General features: G+C 37.2%; 1 protein-coding gene across 1 annotated transcript in view; it reads right to left on the minus strand.

Moving 5' to 3' along the window:
* The window catches only part of KIAA0825 (KIAA0825 ortholog), a 411,447-nt gene that overhangs the window by 191,193 nt on the left and 194,592 nt on the right, over window positions 1-25,662 (minus strand). The window contains exons 16-20 of the mRNA XM_029217064.1: window positions 23,859-24,083; window positions 16,201-16,609; window positions 11,970-12,129; window positions 7,763-7,921; window positions 5,872-5,966 (exon numbers count right to left, since the gene is read on the minus strand). Of these exons, the coding sequence (XP_029072897.1) occupies window positions 5,872-5,966; window positions 7,763-7,921; window positions 11,970-12,129; window positions 16,201-16,609; window positions 23,859-24,083 (1,048 nt within the window). The remainder of the gene's footprint in view (window positions 1-5,871; window positions 5,967-7,762; window positions 7,922-11,969; window positions 12,130-16,200; window positions 16,610-23,858; window positions 24,084-25,662) is intronic.

Raw genomic sequence — 25,662 nt, forward strand, 5'->3', positions numbered from 1 at the left:
CCAAAAAACACGCTGCTTTAGGAATTAAAAGTGGAAGGGAAGCCTGCTTCTATTAGAGAAGATGGTGTTCGTGGGTAGAATCACTCAGTCTGAGGTCTTTTGGTGGAGGTGGGAAGGAAAGGGTTTTCCAGGGAGCTAGAGCATGAAAAAAACAACATTTGAATGCCATGGCGTATGCGATGTATGTAATGGCTCAGAGGTGTGTATTCATAAAATCAGCTTCCCCTTTTTCTTAAACCCATCTCTCCATAACCAGGCAGCCTGTTGCTACATCAGGAATTTACTGCTGTGAGCAACTATAAACATTGTGTTAATGGCAGCACTGCCTGAGAACGATCATTGGAGAGTGTCGTGTGTTCAGTTCAAGGCCAGAGACAATATTTCCTACTCTCTACACACCACAGGGCACACACAGGATACAGCTTAAAGGCACTTTAATAATTATTATTATTAAAAGCAAACAATCAACTCCACAGATCAACGGCTCTTTTAAAATATGTTTTCTAAACTCCCGTCTCCTCTCAGATGTATGGTTATCGTCCACTGGGAAAGGCCCCAAAATGATAGCCAGAAATCTGCCACCACCACCCCTTCTGCTGTTCCTGCCATCGTATTTAATTGTGTTTGCTCAACGCGAAGCCAAACTCATATGCAGTATATTTAGATGGTTAAAATAGCATAGCATTCCACTGTATTCACAGATTATTTTCAATGCCACCATTCTTGGGAATTAGTCTGGAATAAATAAGGTAAAGAGAAAAGAAGCAACATAAATTTGTTCCAGTGACAAGGAAAACAATACCAAAATGGCAGTCTGGAGATTCGCCGTGAATGAAGGAATACAGAGTGTTCCTTCTGGTGAGCTTTCCTGCAAATGCAATCACCATCTCATTCGATAGTCTGGATTTATTTTAAAGTGGGTGAGAAAGAAAGCAGGAAAGTAATCGTAAGAAACTGTGAAAAGTACCTTTATTATTTCAAAAGATCAATGTACAATCACTGTACTTACTCTTATATGGCATTAAAGGTAAAGGTGTAGCACTGATACATATGTTGATTTTCTAAACCTCTAAGGAGTCTTTATTTTCCACAATGGCAAACTTTCTAAGTTGAAAAACATATATCATTAATATATACTCAGGATCTCTTTTCTGAGGTCTCAGCTACTATCTATTTCTTCAAATGCCTTGAAAATCACAAATTTATAAAGGCTTGGTTGGATGTTTTTGTCATCTAACTCCATCTTAAAATTTTCAATGATAGTATCATTTAACAAATACAAACCCTACCACCCAAAAGTCAAAAGGCTTCTGAATCATGGAGTAGAGAACAGACTTTGTTGCTGGAGAGGTTATGGCTTGAACTAAATCAATAAATTAAAAATAAAGACCCGTGTTCTGTGCTTTTAATCTGAGCTGAACTTCACATAATAACAAAAACAGGCATTTTAAACATACAAAGCTTAATTAACCCGATTTTCATCCAAATGAATGAATATGCATATAGATAAATTTTTACTTGAGATTTCCCAGGATACATTTCTTATTCCAACATGACTGTTGATCAAACACCACCTTTAGAGAATACCTACTCTGTGTTCATCTGTCAAAGGCTGACTTTTTCTCTGCATTCTTATTCCTCATTTGTTTGTTAATTAATCCAACAAATATTACTCAGAGCCAGCTATGTGCCCAAGGGCTAGTCTAGGTACTGAAGACACGGTTGGAATAAGACAGCCAAGGCACTCTTCTCATGGATTGTACTTTCCACCCTGGCGGTGGAGCGGTGGGGGGAAGCAGGGTTAAACGACAATAAACAGAAACTATGATTTCAGGTAGTGATAGCTCAATTGAGAGAGCACAGTGAAATAGACTTGGAGGATCACTTTAGATGGGTGATAAGGAAAGACCTCTCTGAGCAGGTGACTTATGCCCCAGATAGACAAGATGGCACCAGCCATGGAAAGAGCTGAGGGAACTACAAGTACCAAGACCCTAAAATGGGGAAGAGTTTGGAGAATCCAAAGAACAGGAAAGGCAATGAACTTAGAACATCATCTGAATTGGAGGGACGTGTTTTGAGATGAGGCCTGATAGTAAGCAGAGGGCCCATCCCGGCCAAGGACTCAGGCTGCCACTTCAAGATTCGTTCTGACTTTGCAGTCAGCACAGAATCAGCTTGTGGAACAAAGGTTAGTGTTGTCTCAGATACACATATTATTGGCACCACCATATCTCCTCTTTCATGTACGTGAACCATCCCTCAAGTGCTCATCCCTTGAGTCTTTACCTCCTACGTGGCTCACCTGGTCTTTAGACCCTCTTCCTTGCTCATTTTTTCACTGCTTGTCTTACAGACTTATGGGCCTGCTGCCTGGTCTCTGACCTGACACTTGTTCTGACCCTCATGATTGGTTTAGGCCTGGAGTGTACATAACCTCCATATATTTGACCTCAGGTATAACCTGACTGCCCCACCTCCCACCTCCAACTCCCTACTAATCCCAAATGACTTGGCCAGACACTAACACTGCTTTCTGCCATGCTACTACTTTTCTAAGTATGTACAGTGTTTTAAACTTCCAAAACAACTTCATACCCTTTAAGCACTCTCTTGATTGTGTCAACAATCTCTGTGAAGTAGATATATAATTATCATCACTTAATTTTAAAGATGAGAAACTCCAAAGTTGAATAGTTTAGATAACTTTCCTAAGGTAAGCTCACAACAGGACTGGCCTGAGAACCCAGGAATACTGCTTTCCCATTTCCATCCTGTTCTGGAGGTGAGGGAAATCTTGTCCACTCAGGGTATTAGAGTCTTGAGAGAGTAAGTCCACAGATGGTCTGCTTATGATACTGGATTTGAAGGCCAGGCACAACGGAATTTAGGAGGTGAATAGAAAGGATTCCTTTCTCCTCAACTTTTTTCATATTTGTATATTTGAGTTCACTTTTGTTGTGACATTTGTTTGTAACAAATGTTTGTTCCCAGACAACATTTTCAGTGCTATATATGAACTCAACCATAGTGTAGAGATAGATTAGTATGACTTTATTACCAATTAAAGAGAGGAAAAAAGGGAATAAGTAACTTGTTTAATTGGTGACTTTTGGAAAAAAGAACTGAGCATATTCAGCTGAGCTGCTCTAGGTTTTCCTCTTTGGCTCTGCCTAACCCCAAAGATCATGGTTGTACGTAAGAAGTATCACTTTTTGGATGTAGGACAGCATATATAACTCCCATTTTTAAAAGCTCAGTGTTCTGTGGTCTCATTTTCAAATATGTAATTTCAAATAACCATGTTGTCAAAAATTCAATGCTGCGCTCTAGAGCCCGAGAACCACAACTACTGAGCCCGCACGTGTAGAGCACGTGCTCCGCAACAAGAGAAGCCACCACAATGAGAAGGCTGAGCACCGCAATGACGAGTAGCCCCTGCTCACCACAATGCCGAGTAGCCCCTGCTCACCACAACTAGAGAAAGCCCAGAAAAAAAATAAAAAAAAAAAAAATTCAATGCAGAGAGTCTCTCAGAGAAAATAACAGAAAAACTTTTCCTTATCAGTTCAATGTTAATCAAGTCTCATAAATAACACTCTTAAAATAAATGGGAAAGTGCTAAAAGAGATGAAAAACTCTCAGGGGTCTTTCATCCTTCTAAGGCAGCTCAATTATATTCATTGTAGCTTGTGGTATGTGGTAGTTTAGAATAGAATGCTTTTCACACCATTCTTTAAGAATCTAAGAGATTCTAGCTGTTTTTGTTAAAAATTCATGACCCTGGGACTTCCCTGGCGGCACAGTGGTTAAGAATCCACCTGCCAAGGCAGGGGACACGGGTTTGAGCCCTTGTCCGGGAAGATCCCACATGCCACGGAGCAACTAAGCCCGCGCACACAACTACTGAGCCTGCGCTCTAGGACCTTTAAGCCACAGCTACTGAGCCTGGGCGCCACAACTACTGAAGCCCACGTGCCTAGAGGCTGTGCTCGGCAACAAGAGAGGCCACCGCAACGAGAAGCCCGCACCGCAAAGAAGAGTAGCCCCCGCACGCCACAACTGGAGAAAGCTTGCACGCAGCAACAAAAAACCAACACAGCCAAAAAATAAATTAATAATAAAAACAAAAATTCATGACCCTTTTCCAAGAGAACTGTTTTGACCTGTTACTTCTGGCTAAAATTTTAGGAGTTCTTTTTCCCTACTCATTCCTGCACATAATATGTCAGCGAAATAGACTTTAATAGCTATCAACCTAATTGAGGTATAACTAAAGTTGTTAAACAAAAACAACAATATGCAATTCGGGGTAAAACACAAATTCACTTAAAAGTGAATATTATACAGAGCAAATGCGGTAAGTTTTGAAGGACAGGTTGCCCCTAGCTTACCATTTAGTGGACTGGAAGCAGCAATTCACAGCTGAAAAGACTTAGTAAATTATAATACAGTTAATCTACATAAACTCAAAACTTTCCAAATAGCTTATTCCAACATGACTGTTGATCAAACACCACCTTTAGAGAATACCTACTCTGTGTTCATCTGTCAAAGGCTGACTTTTTCTTCTATCTTCCCTAGTTTGTTTCCAGATAGACATTTAATACTGGGTAAACATTATGTAGCCATAGATTCAACAGAAGACCTGGCCTTTCCTCCACCACCCCTACCTCTCATCTCTCCAGGCAACTTTGGCACAGGCTGGGAACACCTGTGGGGGACTTGTGCATTAATAGGGTGCACTCTGAACTACTACCTGCCACGTGGTAAGCTTGCTGAGAGAAGGCTCTGTCCTCGATGGGGAAGTTTCTGGATTGTTCAACTTTGTCCATGATGGGTGGGTGAGCTTCATTCAGGGGTGAAATATTAGGAATACCACTATGACGACACATCTAAGCTACCACTTTTCTTGGCAATAAAGCTGCCCTTTTTTAAAAATCTCCACCTGGGAAATACTGAAATCTCTCTCTCAAGATATTTTCTTATATGCACCCAGATATCTCAAGGATGATTTGACAATTCTAGTATGTCACTACCCTTATCGTCATTTATGAAAAATGATACTTTATATATTTTTAAGAAAGATAAGAAAACATACAAAGATCATAAAAAAGATAAGTGAGCGTAAACAAACAGATAATACCTGAAGAATAAAAGCAACTGCACATATATATTTTATGTAAAAATGTGATACTTGATAGAGAAATGCACATTTAAAATTTACACCTTACTGTTTTCACTGAAAACTTTAAAGGTATGGGAAAAAGCCATATTCATTGATCCAAAATATAAAGAAAACATTTATGCTTTTGTGCAAAATAAATTACATGTATCGACTCCTAGCCTGAAATCACATTATCATTTTATTGGGTTGTCCTGGGGTGTAAGTGCACGCGTGTGTCCATATGTGTGTAAAGTAGTATGCAACTGAGACTACAGCAAGACGGTGCCAAAATAACTGGCTGAAAAGCAAAAAAATTCAATCATGACAGTTTTACTTACATGTTTCCCCTGATTAGTTGATTTGTCTTGGCATTTTGTACGCATTCATTAAGTTGTTGTAAACAAAGGCATAGTATTATAATGACATGCAAATCAATAACTTTTGGTGTTTACAACACAAAATCAAAAATATTTAAAATTTAGACTAAAATCAACCAATTTCATCTCAGATAAAGTTTTCCTGCCTTCTGCAAATGCTTACTATAGAAAAACAGCATTCAGAAACTATACTTCATATAATTTCAAATATATATATATATATATATATACACATATATATACACGCACACACTCACATACCACCTATATATAAAAGATATATATCCTCTTCCCCTGCCACATGCCCCAAATCCCCAATCTTATTACCTGTTTTTGAGCAGTACACTGAAGGTCGTCTTATCCAGTCCCAGATAATTTGGCAGCAAGTTTGACCAATTCCAGTTCCATTTTGTGATAGCTGACTGTTGATAAATGAGAAGACGCTATTGTTAGTTATTAATCAGAGTTAATATGATCAGTAAATTAAAGCTCCAGCTGTGATAGACTAACTAAGAAGGAGGGGGGTCCAGAACAAGGACTTAGACAGATAACATCAATCATGTCCACAGAATAAGGTTTTTATTCCAATAAGACAGCAATTAATTTATAAATCCATTTGGGGATGTAGTCATTATTTATAAAAATATAAATCAATTTCTTGAGTCGTTATTCTTCCAAGAGCTAATGAAATTTGCCCAACAAGTTTCTCTGAAAGGGTGACTCTGTAGAGCAAAGCAAAATAATTGGCAGCTTTTTCATGTATCAATTTATAGTTTTCGGGGTTTTTTTTTAGCACCCAGAAGTTTGATTTAAAAAACAAAGATGGAAGTACTATGGCTCAAATGACAAGACACAGCTTAATTAGAGTAGGATATTAATGTTTTTGGTTAAGAATCTGCTTTAAAGGGGAAATTATAAGGACCTGTAAATGTAAATAACATACGTAATTCTTTTTTTTTCATTTAATAGATAATTTCACGACAGAGTAAGGAGAAAAATTACTGTGAAAGATAATCTCATAATTCAGAACTGAATACAACATACCATTTATTTAAATGAAGTGAGGATAATTTAACAGCTACAATGATTATTTATGGCTGGAGGAATCTAATGTACAACACAGGAAAGCAGCCAATAAACTCAAACTTATACAACATATTTGGTTTTAAAGTATTATAGATGCTTATACCCCTTAACACTAAACAGTTTTGATAATAAGCATCTAGGCCAGTGTTTAACATCCAACAAGAACTATGCCCTGTCACCTGCTGATTAATGGAGCACTACAATCCTGTCATAGAGCAGGAGAATTCTGCCCCGGGTTGTCAGCATTTGAAGGTCTTATTCTACTACAGTATTGATGAATGTAGACTAGGGTTGTAACAGGCATGGTAAAAATATTATCTGCACCCCGAATTAGGCCATTGCTTTAATTCTTATTTTCATCAGAGCTCTAGGTCAAGCAATCCTTCTCTTCTGCCCTGTTAGTTCAAATAGTCTGTCAGGAGGCTACTGGGAAAAGGGACCAAAAAAAAGGACAAAGCAAAAGCAACTTTAGGTTTCAAGTCCTCTGGAATAAAGATGATCTTTTTAATGTGACCATGAAACATGCAGCTGAAACAATGGCATTATCTGACATTAAAAAATGTGTGGTGTTTATCACATTGACTTTATTCCAAACATCCTGACTTTAAGATCATTAACAAATTCATTTTAAATTCAGGAATGTGTTTAGGGTTATAAAACAGCAAATTTACCTCATGCCACTTAAAACAGGAGCTCAAAGCTCTATTTACAATCAATTTTAAACTATTTTATAGTTTACCTGATAAATTAGATAAATTCATAAAGATTGCAAGGTGTTTTGTGAGTGTGTGTATTGGGAGATGGGGGAAGCCAGGGAGGGGAAGACTCTAAGAAACACGGGGTTTCTCGAGGCTGCCGGAGACACAGCCGAACAGATGCTCCCTCTGCCCACAGTGAACCGACCGGGGCAAAAGTCAAAGTTTACAGACCAAACATATGAATCCGTTTGACAAATAGAAAGAAGGTAAAATAACTTTTCCCAAGTCAATTTGAGCAAACAAGAACAAGGCCTTTTGCTTCCTAGCCAAAGAAGCCTATGAGTAAATATTCAAACACAAAGCACTTTTTTTCTAACTTGTGTAAAAAAAACTCCACAAATTTTAATTAAATTTACTATTTAATTTCCACATACCTGATCAAGCACGTTTTCGCTAAACACCTTGTACACATGGAAAGGGTTAAAGGCAGAGGGCTGATCTTCCACACTCCTCAAGGTCATCTTTAAAGGTTGAATGCGTAATGGCTTTTCCTCTGAACCATTCATAGAAAACAGCTGTTCTTTTAAATACTCCTTCAAGGGAAAAAAATTACAAGTCGTGATGGTAGGAAGCATATATTCTCTTTAAGAATAAACTGGTCAATATCCAAACCTACCCTTTCAGCACATTTGCTACATTACACAGTATTATTAGTCTCAGGACAGAATACATTTTCAGAAGAAACATAGCAGAGTACATACCAATCAGGATTACAATAAACCCATCAAAAACAGGTTCACTTAATATATAGGATAGATTAGAAAGCCATTTAACAAATTCTCACATAATGAATGTATGCTTGATATATCAGAATCTTTTTAATAGGCATTGTCTTGTCATTTCTTCACATGTTAACATGTCTGGTTACCAAAACTTAACTCGGGTGCATGACTATTCACAGTACATGACTGTTCATTCATTCATTAAGTGTAGTGGCTACCTACTCCATGCTCAGCAGAGAACTAAGTACTCTGATAGTTCCCTGCAAGCAGTCTCCCTCTATGTAGAATTAATTATAATGCAAGCTCCTAAACTCTAGTTTCACACTGTGGACTGAAAAATATCAAGGTTCAATAGAAGCTCAAAGTATGTAATTTTAATTCTACCCCCAAATGCCAGTAACAACCTGGGGAGGAAAAGAAAAAGTCAATCTACTGCGTTATACCTCATTTTCCATCCATAAATAAAAAGGTGAATAACCATAATCTATTTCATAAGACTCCTTCTGGAAAACGATAAATTTAAATGACTAAAAGTTTCCCTCAAACTATCAAATACTTAATAAGTCATTTAATAAATAATATAACAGAAATGTCCTCCTGATTTTTAGTGTGTCACAATATAATGTTTTCTTCAAGGTTAGGGTTAGGACTTAGGGTCAGAAAGTTAGAGCTGAAAATGAATTCAGAAGTCATCTTGAAAACCCTTACTACTCAAAGTCCGGTGTGTGGGTCAGCCAAATGAGCCTCACCCAGGAGCGTGTTAGAAAAGCAGAATCTCAGGCCCAACCAAATGAGAATCTGCCTGTTCACAAGCTTTCCCAGGAGATGAGTACGCACATGAAAGTTTGAGAAACTCTAGCCCACACTACATTCAGTGGTTGGCTCTGAAAGGTCAGATGACAAACTTGAGGTCACACACGGGAGCTTGGGAGCGTCAGTAAGAAGCCAAACCTCTGGTCTCAGGTCACTGTGTTTTCCCTGTGCCTCTGTAACTTCATGAATAGAGAATGCCTGCTGTACTCACTGTAGAAGGCAAATTTCAGATCCTAAAACCCTCCATCTCGCAATAAAAAACACTGCTTGACATTTCTTAAACCTGCTCATTGTGGACCATATCTTTTTTAGAATGATTAATTCCGTAGCATCTGACACACGGACACACATGGACTCTTATTAAATATTATTAGATAACAATAAAGCCATCAGAAAAGTATATTAGATTTAGATTTTTGAACAGAAACAATTTTTCTCCATCATGATTTCTGAAAGTAAAAATTTAAAAAGGAATAAATTATTCCCCTTTCATTGAAAAACTGCTTTGTTTTGGCTAATAACAATCGTTCTCACTGTTTCCCCTTACGTGGCTATGTTTTGGCTTTTTTTGTTTCCACAATTCAGAAAAGAGAAAGTGCTCTGTTCTGTTGCAAGCTGTGAACACAATGGTGTTTTCTCCCTTGTGGATTTCTCTGACCTCTATGCTATATTGACAATTGTCACTACCCCTTCTCAAAAGCCTCAGATTTTCTGTGGCATCACTTTAACCAGACGTACTGCTAATGTGGTCTTTCTTTAGAAGAAATACATTTTTCTTTGAACATCCTTTCCTGAACATATTCCCTGTGCCGTTACATCAGAGCTTATTCCTCTACCCATCGCTTATCTGTTGCTCTCCACTGAAGAGATACACTGGCCTCATGAACTCAACTACCATCCTAGTTGAAAGCCACCAAATCTAGTCACAGCCTCTTGTATCTGTGCTTCTGGCCAGCATCTTCAACCACCATTTGGACTTTTATGCTCAGACACCTTACCTTTATCTCAAACATTTAAAATCTCATCTTCTCTCAAAACTTCCCTGTCTCTCAATAGCACACCCATGCTTCCACTCACCCAGGCCTGTACGTGTAAATGCTCTGCATTTATGTTTTCGAACACAATTTAGCAGCACACCTGAAAGTGCTAAGGACATGATGCCACTCATCAAATGAACAAACGTCACGGTGCAATTTACCTACAGCATAACGATGCCTCACAGTATAAAAGCAGCCATAAGTATTATGCTAGTCACTCAGTCACCCTTGTGTTATTTGTGTTTACTGCCTGCTTTGTCTAAGTAGTCAAGGCAGAGGCCTCGCTACTTTCGTTGATTCCATCCTCACCTTACATTATGCCTCTAACCTTGCAGCCTGCGTTTCACACAGCACAATAAACCACCAAGTACTTAGCTTGCTTTCCCATCTGATAGATGTTGCCATAACAGTAAGTATATTCAGTTGCAGAGAAAGAAAAATCGTAACTTTGAATCAAAATGTGGTGATACTCCTGCAAAGAGTCTTACGTACATCAGCTCTCATAGCACACCTGTTCAGAAGCGCTTCCTCAGGCTTCCACGAGTTCTACGAGAAAACAGCCTTTGGATTTCCTGAATACAACAGGTGGCCGACGGCCAGTAAATATCCAACTTAATTTTTGTTGATTTTGCTTACTGGTGATTTACTGATCTTTCTTGTGTTATGGAACTTTGAAAGAAAAGGACTCCTCTATCAGTTTGGCAATCTATACCAGCCATTGTTGCGCTCAGAATTATTGTAAATCAACTTTACTAAGGCTCTGAGGGTACTCTGACTACAACATCTGTCCCTCCGTAACCACCACAGTTACTTTGGCCAATCTGGGCGGCCAGGTTGACATGCCCATGAAGACCCTGACTCCGTAATGGAGGTCTTTCAGTTTGCCAAGGCCACGATTTCCTGCTTGCCTGAGATGGAAACCTCAAACAATCTGTGAGAGATCATTAGCAAGCATGAACAGGTTGTGTTACTTTGTAACAATTGCTACTGAGCTCCAGTCCCTTAAGAACAGGACCTTGTCTCATAGCTACAAAGGCCTCCATCCTTCTCAGGTGATCATTGAAGTTGACTGGTTGATTACCTCTCTGCAGGCCAGAAAACAAGATTTACTTGAAGTAACTTTCAGATAGATAATAGTGGGGAGAACATTTATGTAACTGAATTGTAAAATCCTGTGGTAGAGTTAATTCACTCCTTGGAAATACACAGTTTTTAAGGCCTACCTCATGTAGATAAAACACTATGTCTTAACATTATTCATATTATACAATTTTTATTATGCCAAAAAATACATTCATGTGTTTGCAAATATAAACATAATTCTAATTCACACTAGATGTCACATTCGAATCCAGATATGTATGATCAAATTAAAAACCTAAGTTAGCAGACTTGTATTGTTTCAAGTAATAACTGAGATACCTACTCTTTACATTTTTGCTAAAATAGCCAGATACATGCAAGGTCAGACGCTTAACCCAGCAGAGAGGTGAATAAGCATGACATTGGTTCTAATCAGTGTCCCTACATTAATGTATTTTCTTGGGTTAATCTAGTTGCTCCCAAATATGGTTCGATATTCTTCTGAAGTTTCTCATTATGTAAGGAATCTTCAACTTCACCAACATGAGTATGACGTCTACAGGAGAAGAGCTATATCTCTCTTCAGAAAATTCTTCATTTCACAAATCCCAGATTTTAACATCAGCTTAATGGTCACGAATACACAATTCCCATACTACACCTCTAGTCTCTACAATTCCGAACTGAGTACATGAACCGTGTTATTGTTTAAACCGTATAAATAAAACCGACATTGCTTCGGTGAAGCTTCTGCTGTACAAATGCAGAACAGCTGGGGCTGAATAGATTCTATTAATAACGCAATATTGAGTTTGGTATTGACTTTAAGAAGTATTATCACCTCCTTGACTAACCCTTAGCTGCCAGCAGACGCTGCCTCAGGCCAGTACACACCTAATTGCTCGGTAAAAAGGCCGTTTCCCTACCTCATTGAGCCGCATGATGTGATAAATTTGCCTCAGGTACTCGCTGCCACCTGGTTTGTGGCAGATATCCAGGACCATCATGTTTATTTTCTGCTCAGTCAGTTCAAGAGCAATATCTCCTTCTTCTAAGGCTGTGCTTTTCTCTATTGTCATAAATGCACTAAATACAAAGAAAGCATATAAGTATCAGTGGTGAAGAGCTGTAAAGATGGAAAATAATCAAAGAGATTGAGTGTGGAGAGTCGATGTAAGTCTCGGATTCAAAGCACCTACAAAGACTTTGCTCAAATAGGTAAGCCTTCCCAAAAGGCTGCAGCTCACATAAACAGCACCTTAGAACTGAGCACCTGAAAGCATTTTTAAAAATTGAATCGTTTCTTTTAAAACATTTCTTTATTGCATTTATACTCCTATCTATAAAACATTTCCCCATTACCACAATTGTTGAAATTGCTATAATCATGGGATGAAAACAAAACATTTCTTTTTAAAAACATGTAAGAAATAATCTGTATTTTCTCTTTGAGGATAAAGAGTATCTTTGATGCCAGAAATAGCTTTGGTATTCTGTCTTTTGCAGATTCCTCTTTACACCTGTCTCAGAACACATTAAAGACTAATTAAAGTGTCAAAAGGGGGAGCCTATTATGCTAAATATAGGCTGGGTGCTTCCTGCAGGAGTGCTGACCACTGGGTATTTTAAATTGGCCTTTTGACACTTGTTGCCTTCTAAAAACACATGCCCCCCTCCTGTTCCTTCTAGGTGACAGATAACTTAGCAAAAGTCACTACCCTGCTTATCCTTCCCAGAAAAGGGTCTATTATAACCACACCAGGAATGTGCAAGTTATATGTGGGAAAGGTTTCTTTTATAAGAACTCATATGCTTATTATTGATTTTAAACATTATTACATAGTAATAATGGATGACATAATTTTTAAAAAATTCTCAAGCTGTACCAGTGTAAAATTAATCACGATATTCAACTTACATCATATATATTCCATACTAATTTTCTTTTTACAAGTGCTATTAGGATCACGTTAGTCTTTGCAGTCTATGTATTCTTAAGGAAACGCATGGGTTTCCACTGTTTCCCAGACTAAGTGAAATGTACTGCGGTGTCATCAGCTATATACTGCAGTTCATTACTGAGATTTTGCCATGATTATAAAATTCATTCTGCTAAGAGTCAGTGCCGCTGACCTGAAGACTGAACCAAATGATACCCAGCTGCTGGACATTAACTGTTATATTGCTTCCACATGTAGCTTCAAAGCATCCTTCTCTAAAAAAAAACCAAAAAAAGAACTTTATGATCATATAAGCCTTGCTAAAAAATAAAGCAAATCCTACTCTTTAAGATATTTATTAGCTAGAGTAAATCTTTAAACAAACAAAAAAGACCTTTTTGCAATAAAAAAAAGTTTGTAAATATCTTTTTGAAGCTGCATGCAGGCTGCAAGCGAAATTTCTTGTCAGGTTTTGTAGAGGCTGACATGGAAAAAGTTGAGGCCCTCTGACAAAAGAGTGTCTCAGTGTCAGCCCCTGAATTGTATCCTTTCCTGTCCATCACTGTGCAGGTGAAGCAAATGATTGGATTCAGTCAATGCTATGATTAATGAGTTCCTCTCTGGATTTGGGACTGCCTATCAATCATGTCATTAGGGAGAATGTGCCCTGAAAGAGGCAGACCTTAGCCAAGGAATAACTGCATTAATCTTAATCTGTATATGCACCCAGCCAGCCAAGTCAGGGTCACCATGATGAAAAACAATAATCTTCAACTCGACAAATTACTTTGCAAAGACAGACGTTTCTTTACTTTTTGGCCTGTGTGTTCTCCAGAATCTAAGTTGACTGTTTACAGCTTGAGTGTTACTACAAAGTGAAGGTTATTTTAATGAATAGTAATGTTTTCAGGCGGCATGCAAGACAAGCAATGCTTACAGCTGCCACCTTTCCACTGCAGTTATATTCACAGTTTCCATAAAATCAAAATTAAATCTGGGTGCAAGTGAAAGAAATCTAGCTAAATGATATTGTGTAGTTACAAGATAATCTTCATGAGGAATTAAGATTTCATTTATTTTAATAGAAGAACTATTTTAAGTGCTTACATTCTCATACTTGAAAAAAAAAATTATGGTAGAGCAAACGCAACCCTCCACCTGTATACAGACGTCATGGTTTAAAATACATTTTCTTCATGGTATAGATCTATGAACTAAATGATCATCAATCTGTGAGAAATGCGTAGAGATGGAAGTTCATGTGTATATCAGATAATCAACTTGAAATCAAACTCGAGAGGAAACATTCCTATAGCACCCAAATCCATAAGAGATTACCTAAAGTGAGTTAAGAAGTCAAATTTAACTCTTTGTCAAATAAATGAAATAACTTTAAATCTGGATTTTTGTACATTGATATTATTTGAGAAATTGAGAAAGACATAGGTAGCACTGTGCTAATTACAAATTACATAATATGTATTCAGAATATTTGAGGGCTATAAAACGTTTTTAAAAATCAATAATTCTTTATTTTGGATGCATGTTACAACAGATAGCTAATCAGCCAAATATTAGCTAGACAATTTCCTACTAAAGGAGATAACCAGATGTGTTAGTGCTGTTTATAAGAAACTTAGACGAAAATCAACTTTTAAGGAAAAATTTTTCTTATGGATTCCTGTAGCCTCAGGTATATTACAGACATTACTTTAAACTGATCTTATTGATAGAGGGGGTCCTAATTCAGCAGTATCATGAATTTAACTTTATAATCAGATCCACTATTTTTACTCTGCTTTTTTCTCTCCGTTTTACACCCACTGCTATGGATAATGACGTGGCCTTAATCTTTTAGTCTTTGAATTAAAGCCTGTAAATTGGTATCAAATGCAAATGTAAAGATTAAGGTCACTGTCAACGTTACTAAGCATTTTCCTGACTGCTATTGTTATTCCTACACACAGGATGCTCACAAGTAAATTTCTAGGAGTCGTATGACAAGAACAGGAAAATCATGATTACTTACATTTCTTACATTACTTACGTGACTACTTATATTAATTTGGATCAATATAAAGTCTTACAGATTAATATAAACCAGTGAAGAGTATTTGTTATCACACTACTAACCAGTGAGTGCAACATATTTTAATGGTTTATAAATAACAAATGCTCACTAGTTCTAAGCTCGATGTTAAGAACTTTACAAACGTTATTTAATTTTTCAAAACAACTCTACCAGCTTAGTATCATCACTAAAAATGAGGTTTTGAGAGATTCTGTAACTAGCACAAGATGGCCCACTTACAAGGGATTTGTATTTGTCCATCTGATTCCAGAGCCTGTGCTCTTTATCACTACCACGTACTAAAAGTAACAACTTTTAGTTGTTTCAGGAAGAAAGTTATAATAGTATCTTCTAGCAATATGAATATATTTTCAAAGAATGGGGGACCGTGTGTGTGAGAGTGTAGAAAAAGGAGGGGCTGGCTTAGTGAACTGTAGACCACATGAACCGTAACTCCCTTATCAATATCATGCAATTCTATACTGAAGACTGCTTTTAAGTAGGACTCTCTGTACATATTTAAATTCATCAGGGACCCTTAAAAATCTTCGCAATACCACAAATCACTTAGCTTTTGGTGACAAACCTATGAGAAGGCTGACATTTTCATAAAGAAACAGCTGGGTGTGTTTATAGCTTGAGTGTGATATGCCCCAGTTGCCTTCTGGGATTCTTACATTACCAGATGAAAAATGTGTACCTTTTTGACAATCAGGTACACAGAAAGCAATAAAGAGCCTTTTATATCCATTAATTCCTTCTTAATTTAATCTCCACGGCCAATCCATTTACGAAATGCTCCAGGCTATCCACTAGATACCTGTTTGCACACTGAAAAGGAGTGAAACCAAATTCTCCTGGGTTTAACTACCACCCTTTTAATCAGAAACCTTAAGATGGTGACTAAACAAGTATAATGTTCCAGTGTATCAATGGGGTTCAAATTCTAATAAGACAAGGAACATTAACAATCCAGTTTTTAATGGAATATTTATCTTTTTCTCTATTCATCAAAGTTCCCATGACGCTAGCAAAATGACCATTGCTGCCTATCCAACAATATTTGGTTGTGGTGGTTGTTTATTGGTGATTTTGCTTTTGTGAATGTATTTGATGAAATTCAGTGAAAGAAAAACATCACTTTACCATTCGGTGCTCAGTTTCCTTGCTTTCAACAATTGGCATTCAATCCAGTTGGGTTTTTGCTGCTCAATGCTCCGTATGACCTTTTGGGTCATTTGATTAGGGCTACTTGTCTGCTCTCCCATGATGCTTTCCAAACACACACAGATTAAACCGAGTTTCTCTTTACTCCATCTGTCAAGGGAGGCACCTGTTAAAAGTTCCACAGTGTTTCCATCCTCAAATATCTGACATATAATTACAATCAAGTTCCAGACAAGCAGGCCAGCTTTCTTTAATTCAACAAAGTTTTTTGACATTTTTCTCTCAGCCAGAAAAAAGAAGTATTTAACTGGGGGAGGCAAACATGCAATCACCGTAGGTAACTTGCTGATTACAATAGATACTGCCTGAGCAGCAAGCCTTGTGAAGCCTGGGGAAGAAAAGAAAGAAAAGGTATGATTAATATTAGCATTTGTGTTCCATCACTGTGTTGCTTTGAGTGTTGTGAGGGGATGTCTAATTTTTGCGGAGAAAATTGTTGACAAGAGCAAGTTCCTGACATATTCCGACAGGACTCTACTGGGGTCCTCTGCAGTACTGCCAAAAATTCCCCAAATCCCAAACTTAATTTTTCCTCCCACAAATGAAAATTAGAAAATTCAGAATTATTACTTATATTTTTATCTACTAAGACCTCAGGTTTAAAGGGCCCAATGTCCTCCTAATTAGTAAATGCAAAGGTACTCCTGCCGGACCTTTCTGTGGCCTTTGGCACTTCCTTAAGCCTTTCTCCTCTTCCCCTGGAATCCATGACAGAATCATTCCAGCTCTTGTTGGGACTGGCTCCTCTTCTTTTAGTTCTTAGCCCAAATGTCACCTCCTCTGAGAGCCTCCCCCCACCATCCCATGTAAAGCAGTCCCTTCATGCCCTTCTCAGGCCAGCCCCCAGTCCCTCCCTATTATTAGACCCCATTTTATTGCCTTTATTATAGCACTTAGCATCAGTTAATAATAATCTCCTGGGCTTCCCTGGTGGCGCAGTGGTTGAGAGTCCGCCTGCCGATGCGGGGGACGCGGGTTTGTGCCCCGGTCCGGGAAGATCCCACATGCCGTGGAGCGGCTGGGCCCGTGAGCCATGGCCGCTGAGCCTGCGCGTCCGGAGCCTGTGCTCCGCGACGGGAGAGGCCACAGCAGTGAGAGGCCCACGTAACGCAAAAAAAAAAAAAAAAAAAAAAAAGAAAGAAAAAAAAATTATAATCTCCTTTATTTCTTCATTATCTGTCTCCACCCACTAGAATATAAGCTCCAGGAAGGCATTCCTGTAGCCCAAGCACTTAGGACCTCATCTATAACAGTTGTTCAGTAAGTATTTGTTGAATAAATGAGTCAACAAACTGGTTCATGTTTACCTCTATTATTCTGCTTCTTTGTGTCCCACGCTAGTTCCACTTCTACTAACACCTCTTAAATGTATTTGCTAAGTCCTTGGCCTGTTGACTGTAGATTCTACTCTCCCTTACTCGGTATTATTTCTCTGAAGGATTTACTGATCTTCCCTCTCTAGATGAGGGTTTCTCAACTTTGGCACTGTTGACATTTGGGGCTGGAGAATTCTTTATTGTAAGGAGTCGACCCGTGCATTGTAGGATGTTTTAGTGGCATCTCTGTCCTACAGTCACTAGATGCCAGTGGCATCCTCATCAATTGTGACAAACAAAAATGTCTTTAAAGCATTGCCAAATGTCCCCATCTTCCTAGTTGAGAACCACTCTTCTAGATGATTCTAGAATCTTCAGTCTTGGCCTTTCTCCAGGGTAACAGTCCTACGACTTCAGCTCCCCGATGGGCATTCCACTTCTCTGTCCTAGTCATCATTAACTCAAACCATAGCTAAAACCAAATTCATTGTTTTCCTCCCAAACTACGTTGGCCCTCCTGACCCTCCCTCCCATCCTCTCTTCCTTCCTTCTCTTCTTCTGTCCTTCCTTCCTTTTCAATCTTGTAAACATTCCTGTTGATCCTTCATCCCACACCGGGGACTGCACTGATATATCTTCCTACTCCCTCATCTGACACCCAATTTTGCCTCACTGTGACCATGGCTACTACCTATTCAAGCCCTCCCTCACAAGTGGTATCTGGACTATTGTAGGACTCTCATCTCCCTGCTCCAGACCATGCCCAGCTGTAAAGCCAGATTACCTAATTTCTCTGCTACAATTCTTTTAGCTTTTAACAGTTTTCCACTGTTAGGAAATCAGTCTGCAGAGCGTTGCTGACAAAACACTCCACAGTCCAGTCTCAGCCAGTTTCTATGAACCTTTATTTTATCCTCTTTGCTTTTAGCCTTCTGAATATCTCATTATTCTCACATAGGATGCCCTTCCTCTTCATGGGTCACTCATAATCTTCAATTCTTGGTTCAAAGTCCTTGCCTCCTATGAATTTGTTTGAACATATTATCCATATGACTATGTTGGTAATCAGGTCCATAACGTGCCATGTTGCACTCTCTTTTGTATTATCATCTATTACTGTTTACGTTATATTCTTATTTTTTTTAACAGCTTTATTGGAGTATAATTGCTTTACAATGGTATGTTAGTTTCTGCTTTATCACAAAGTGAATCAGCTATACATATACATATATCCCCATATCTCCTCCCTCTTGCCTCTCCCTCCCATCGTCCCTATCCCACCCTCTAGGTGGTCACAAAACACCGAGCTGATCTCTCTGTAATAAGTGGCTGCTTCCCACTAGCTATCTATTTTACATAGTATACATAAGCCCATACCACTCTCTCACTTCGTCCCAGCTTACCCTTCCCCCTCCCCGTGTCCTCATATTCATGAGTTGTCTTTACAAGGAGACTAAAAGCTCCTCAAGAGCATGGAAGAAAATCTCCTCACTCCTTGAGTATCCCATAAAGCCAGACACAAGTGTTTTAATCCACTATGTACATAATTGAATTTGAACACTGGAACGGAGCGAGAAGTCTAAAGAGGATAGCTTTAAGTTCTTCAGAAAAACATTTTTTACTGTTTTTACTGAACAAAAATAATTTAACACTGTGAAAGATTTTTCAAGATATCTGTGACATTTAAAGAGGTCACTCTGCTATATAAAAGTACAACGCTCTTGGAAAACATAGGTCTAGTCTAGTGACTGCTCAGAAATTCATGATAACTTAAGAATCATTTTCAAAATTAACTGGATCAGTCTCTATACATTTGTAAAAATTGGGTCCAAAATATATTTGAATGATCTCATAAGACTTTTGTATTAAATAAAATAATAAATATGAAAGCACCTAATTCAATACTTGGTAAAAAATAGTTGCTCAGTAAATGTTTTCTTTTTATTCAAATAAATGTTTAGATGAGGCTTAAAATATAGATAAAGCAAATTAAGAAACCACTCTTCTCAGTGTTCTTAAAGTATCTTAAATGTGTTATTGTTTTTATGTGTTTGTGTCTCATATTCCCTAATCTGCTGTCAGGTATTTGACTTAAAAGATTGTACCTTATATTCTGTTTATCCTAAAGAGGGCTTAACTGAACATAGTGAGTAAACATTTGACAATAATATAAGCAGATACCAGGTGAAGATTAGCAATTCTCTTCACAACTGTACTTCTACTGATATTTATAAAATCTGAGAATTGCAGGTACTGGAATCCCTAACTACTTTATTAAAGCTTAAGGCAAATTCCAATCAGAACCTTTAGGCTGATGACAAATCCATTCTACTAATCACAGGGTCTCTGAGTCTATGGTGATGTTAACAACACACCAGGGAAGGATCTTTTAAAAATGCCACACACTCATTTTTCTGTCTTTATTTAAATAAGTTGACTTCTAACTCACATATATATAATATATTGTAAGAGCCATCCCAATTTCAGAGCTGATAAAGTGTGAAAAAATGTATGTCTCAGAATGAATGCAATGTGAGAGGTATATTTATATATTTATCATTTCTTCTTTCCTATGCATGGACTACTGATTGTAATAATATATTTGGGTGATTATAAAACATACAGAAAGGAAATTTACAATGAAATAGGTAAAGACAAATAATGTATTAAAATTAACTTTAAAAATGTTTTTTATTAGTGGTATAAAATGTCAATAATACATTATTGAGTGAGGATAATGTGATTTAATATGCTTTATTATTTTAAAAATGTGGACTTTAACAGTTCATGATACATTGATTCAAATGTCAGGTTATAAATTTAGTTTGTTTCAATACTTGATTTTAATGGATGTCATAGGTGAAAAAGCCATGACATGGACTATATACGTAGACCCACATGGAACTTGTGAAATCATGGCACTCGTTTTTCAATCTCAACCACCAAATAGGCAAAGGTTGTTGTTGAAATTTGAATAATAAATATTCATCATCATTATGTTAATCAGTCGTTCTTGCAAATAAATTGAAATATATTTCATTTTCGTATTTTTAAGAAGTGTTCAAAAATAACCAAAACTCTAATTTGGAATATTTGAACCATGTTAAAAAATTCTAAGTTCTTAAGTGTGCAGCTATGCCATTTTTATGGGTGATACTGGTTTTTATAAAACGAATATTTCTGGGTTTTATAAAATAAAATATCTCAAGAACTTCTGATAACACTCTGTGTATTTCTGCCATCAGTTTCTTTCTCAACAATCCACATGTGAATGGTGCCTTGAATACATTTTCCTTGTGGTGTTACCTCTGTTTCTTCTCCAGAATCCATTGTTTTAGTTAAAACAATTACTCCAGAGTTTCCCCATAAAGTATTCTTTTTATTTAAAAAGTTATTTACTGGTAAGAAAATATATTTTCTGGTATATCTTTCCTTTAATTGTTGTCGAAGAAACAAAACAACTAGTTGTGTATTTGCTCTTAGGGAGCAAATTCTTTGTGTATTTGCTTCGGGAGCAAATACCTAAGCTGAGCTATATCAGAAACATCTGAACTTCCATTCAGTTCTTTGGTAAATCTCTTACACTGTATAATTTATTGTACTATTTATTTCTTCAAATCTGCAGTGTTTTCTATGTATTTGCTGACAAAAAATAAAGAAATACATTTTAGTTTGTCACCATAGTGTTTTCCATGTTCCGTTATTTTCACTGTGTCAGGAAGGACAATTTTTTCTTTAAGCTAGTGACTATTTGTCTTTTATTAAGTTAGAATCCTCAAAAAAAAAAAAAGGCCTCTAAACACTTCATTATTTAGATGAATTGTGCAAAGTACTGAATTAAATATCAATTGACTTAAAACATTGCTGAAAATGATTACTGAGGTTTATATTCATGTTTTGGATGCTTAGTCTTGAAATCTCTGGCTAATCAAGATGACTTCAAACTAGCTCTAGCTAGATATCCCTAACTATCTCAAGGCACAATACTCATTTAGGAGGGATTCGTGTTTAACAACAATGTATGGGAAGCCATGGTTCAAATGGTTTTCCCACACATTTCCCATTTTTATTTTTTTATTTTATTTTATTTTTGGCCAAATCTGATCAGACTATCAATGTTCTACCTTATAATATGGCTGAGAAACAGCTCATGTTAGAAATATTCCCAAGTGTGAGCTTTTTTACTTTGTCATTGTTTGCTCTCCCTTGGATTCCCAGTAATAGTTTTAAACTGCAGTTGATTTGTTGATTTACAGGAATATGTTAAAGCCACTTGTGTGTTTTGTGAGGATTAATTTTGTTAAAACTAAATTCTGAAATACAAAGGACAACCTTAATTGATTACTGAATGCTGAAAGCTAATGAGGAGTAAGGTTACCCTGTTCATGCCCTTCCCAACAATACTGTCCCCAGCACACGACTGGCTCACTCACAGACAAGGGAGAGTTCCAGTGACACCCCATACGAAATTTCAGTAGTTTTGCTTTCTTTCTTCTCAACCCCTGTACAACCCCTGAGGTGTTTGCACCCATTTGTAAACATTTATACTAGTCTTCGAGCACCAAGAGGGGATATCTTATTTACAGTTTATTCCTGGACCAACCCCAGTACCTGGTATGTAGTAGTAACTGACTTAGTAGGTATCTATTGAATGAATAAGTGACTTAGTGTCTGACATGTACATATTATCTATCTTATACACTGTAGTGAAAATAAAGGTTGAGCACTGTCAGTTTAAAAGATAGGAATGAAGAACAATGGTATTCTCCTATTGTCACATCCACCTGGAATGCACAAAATGCTTTATAAGGTCACTTTCCTCCACCACTTTCTTTTATATATTTATGTGATCTGGCACTCCTTCATGGCTGTCTAAGTGTTGTACATCTACTCTTAGTGATAATTTTATGAAAAAATATTATTTAGTAAGGAAAACCACAAGAACTAGTATCTACAAAGTAAGCATTTTTTGGAACCAGAGGCTCTTTGAAACGTTATGGAAGAGTTCCAAAATGCTTGTAGGAAAAAAAAAATAATTGTTCATGAATAGACCAACTTGAAAGCCGCAAGCAAAACAGTGCTACTCATATGACATGATACATAAACTATAGATCATGCTTCCTGTATTGCTCAAAATCTATGGAATATCTCAAAGCTAGAAAGGAGAGGTGGCAACAACTCAGGTGAGGAAGAACTTAAGTAATGAAAATCTGACATTTTCCAATTTCAATTTAATGGCTTTACTAGATTCAAAGGCAGTTTAATAGGGCTTGGACAGAATTAAAGCATTACTATGAAAGGTCACTGATGGATAATTGATTTGAGTCTGTATATAAGGTTGCTGGATAAGAGCCACATTATTTAGGATCTCCATGGAGAAGAATGAAAGAAAGGCTACTTTCCTCAATTGACTTTAGCAGGTTCAGCTGGAATATTTTACTGTTGAAAGTTTCCTTACAGTTAGTGAAAAAAAAATCATCTTTAAAGATGAAAATGAAAGGGAAAAGTTTTATTTTAAAAATCCTAAAGAAGATTCATGAATGCAAACAGATAAGGTACATTCAAAGGAATCTTGTGAAATTCTTGAAAAGTAGAAACATCTAGGTAGGAAGAAACCATTTAAGAAGAAAGTACTTGATTAATAAAATAAATGAATAATACAGGTAACTGATAATCCTTAAATACACTTGATAGATGCATTGCCCTGAAGAGGAACAATGCACTGAATCCAGAACCATAGATATTGGGGGGAAAATACCTTGTCAGAAAAATATGTGTAGCTACTAAATGGGGTGCTATTTTTGACCTAAAAGCTACATATGTAGGTGTATTAACAAGAGGAAAGAAAGTAATAATTGGTAGTTGTGGAGGAAAAACTTCAAAAGAAGAATAATTAAACTGAATATCAAAGCAATCTTCCTGAGAGGATGAATTTTAGATTACTCAATAGATTTAAGGGAAATTAGTCAAATTCATGTGACTAATCTGTGAATACTAACATGAACACAAAATATCACAAAAAATTTTGAACTGGTAGTTAAATAAAGAAGATAACCATTTGAGTCATTTTCATCTCTAGGTTTTTTTTTTTTTTTTTGATCATATGGCTCACAGTAACAAAAATTAGGAACCCAAAATATACATGGTGGAAAGGAGACTAATACAGTTTACACATTTTATAATTTTTAGAATTTTACTTGTTCTCATAACCTAGAAAATGTGCTTCTTCAGGGATGTGTTCTTAAAGAAAAACAAATGTACCTTTGCTTGATTCTTTCCTTTTGGTTTCTTTTGGAGTATAATTCCATTCTCTTGGAATGCTCTCACGCAGACATTCAAGAACACTGTGCTTGTTTAGGCTTGTCTCACAGTTTCTCCAAGAGCTCAGCACAGATATTATCTGCTGCACAATGTCCTTGACGGCGTCAGTCAGTGCCAGTCTCAGGCATCGGATGACCTCTACCTCAGACTCCATGCACGTTGAGACTTTAAAATCAGACAGCATATTACAGTTAGCAGAATCTGGAAATATTCTGTGCCCTGTTCAGCTGGGAATTCAGCTTCTCAATAATCTAGTTTAAAGCTAGAGGAAAAGAAGGCTGCTTTTAGCCTAGAAATCATGTAATTGATAAACAGTCCATAGACATTTGAAAAAAAAAAGTTACTGCTTGGTAATAAAGGGAATGGTAGTTAAAATAACAGTGAATACCAGCATTTGCTGGTACTTTGGGGACTCTACTGGTGGATATATAAATTGTATGACCTTCTTAGATGACAACTTGACAATAATAGTAAAAGCTTTAACACTTTACTTACCTTTTAACACATTTATTCCTTCTCTGGAACTTTATCCTAAGAAATTAATTATGATTATATAAATAATATACAGAAAAATTGGGAAATAATACAAATGTCCAATAACTGGGGATTTGTTTAATTAGCTTAGGTATATCCATCTTCACCGTAAAGCCATTTATTGATTAGTTAAAAAAAAAAAAAGCAGGTTAACAATGAGATATCACCTCACACCAGTCAGAATGGCCATCATCAACAAATCTAGAAACAATAAATGCTGGAGAAGGTGTGGAGAAAAGGGACCCCTCCTGCACTGTTGATGGGAATATAAATTGATACAGCCACTATGGAGAACAGTATGGAGGTTCCTTAAAAAACTAAAAATAGAGCTACCACAAAACTCAGCAATCCTACTACTGGGCATATACCCTGAGAAAACCATCATTCAAATATACACATGTACCCCAATGTTCACTGCAGCACCACTTACAATAGCCAGGACATGGAAGCAACCTAAATGTCCATTAACAAATGAATGGATAAAGAAGATGTGGCACATATATACAATGGAATATTACTCAGCCATAAAAAGGAACAAAATTGAGTTATTTGTAATGAGGTGGATGGACCTAGATTCTGTCATACAGAGTGAACTAAGTCAGAAAGAGAAAATCAAATACCATATGCTAACACACATATATGGAATTTTTAAAAAAAGGTACTGATGAACCTAGTGGCAAGGCAGGAATAAAGATGCACACATAGAGAATGGACTTGAGGACACAGGAGGGGGAAGGGGAAGCTGGGACGAAATAAGAGAGTAGCGCTGACATATATACATTACCAAATGTAAAATGGATGGCTAGTGGGAAGCTGTTGCATAACACAGGGAGATCAGCTTGATGCTTTGTGACAACCTGGAGGGTGGGAGGGCAGCTCAAGAGGGAGGGGATATGGCAATATATGTATATTTATAGCTGATTCACTTTGTTGTACAGCAGAAACTAACTAATTGTAATGCAATTATACTCCAAAAAAGATATTAAAAAACAAAAAAAGTGGGATGAATCTAAAGTAAAAACATTAAAATAAAAAGCTCACCCTTAAAAAAAAAGAGCAGGTTAGAAAAGAGTATGAGATACCGGTCCGGGATGATCCCACATGCCGTGGAGTGGCTGGGCCCGTGAGCCGTGGCCGCTGAGTCTGTGCGGCCGGAGCCTGTGCTCCGCAACAGTGAGAGGCCCACGTACTGCAAAAAAAACCAAAAACC

This window comes from Monodon monoceros, unplaced genomic scaffold, assembly GCF_005190385.1.
Source record: "Monodon monoceros isolate NGI ecotype Baffin Bay Population unplaced genomic scaffold, NGI_Narwhal_1 Super_Scaffold_12, whole genome shotgun sequence".
NCBI classification, from domain to species: Eukaryota; Metazoa; Chordata; class Mammalia; order Artiodactyla; family Monodontidae; genus Monodon; species Monodon monoceros.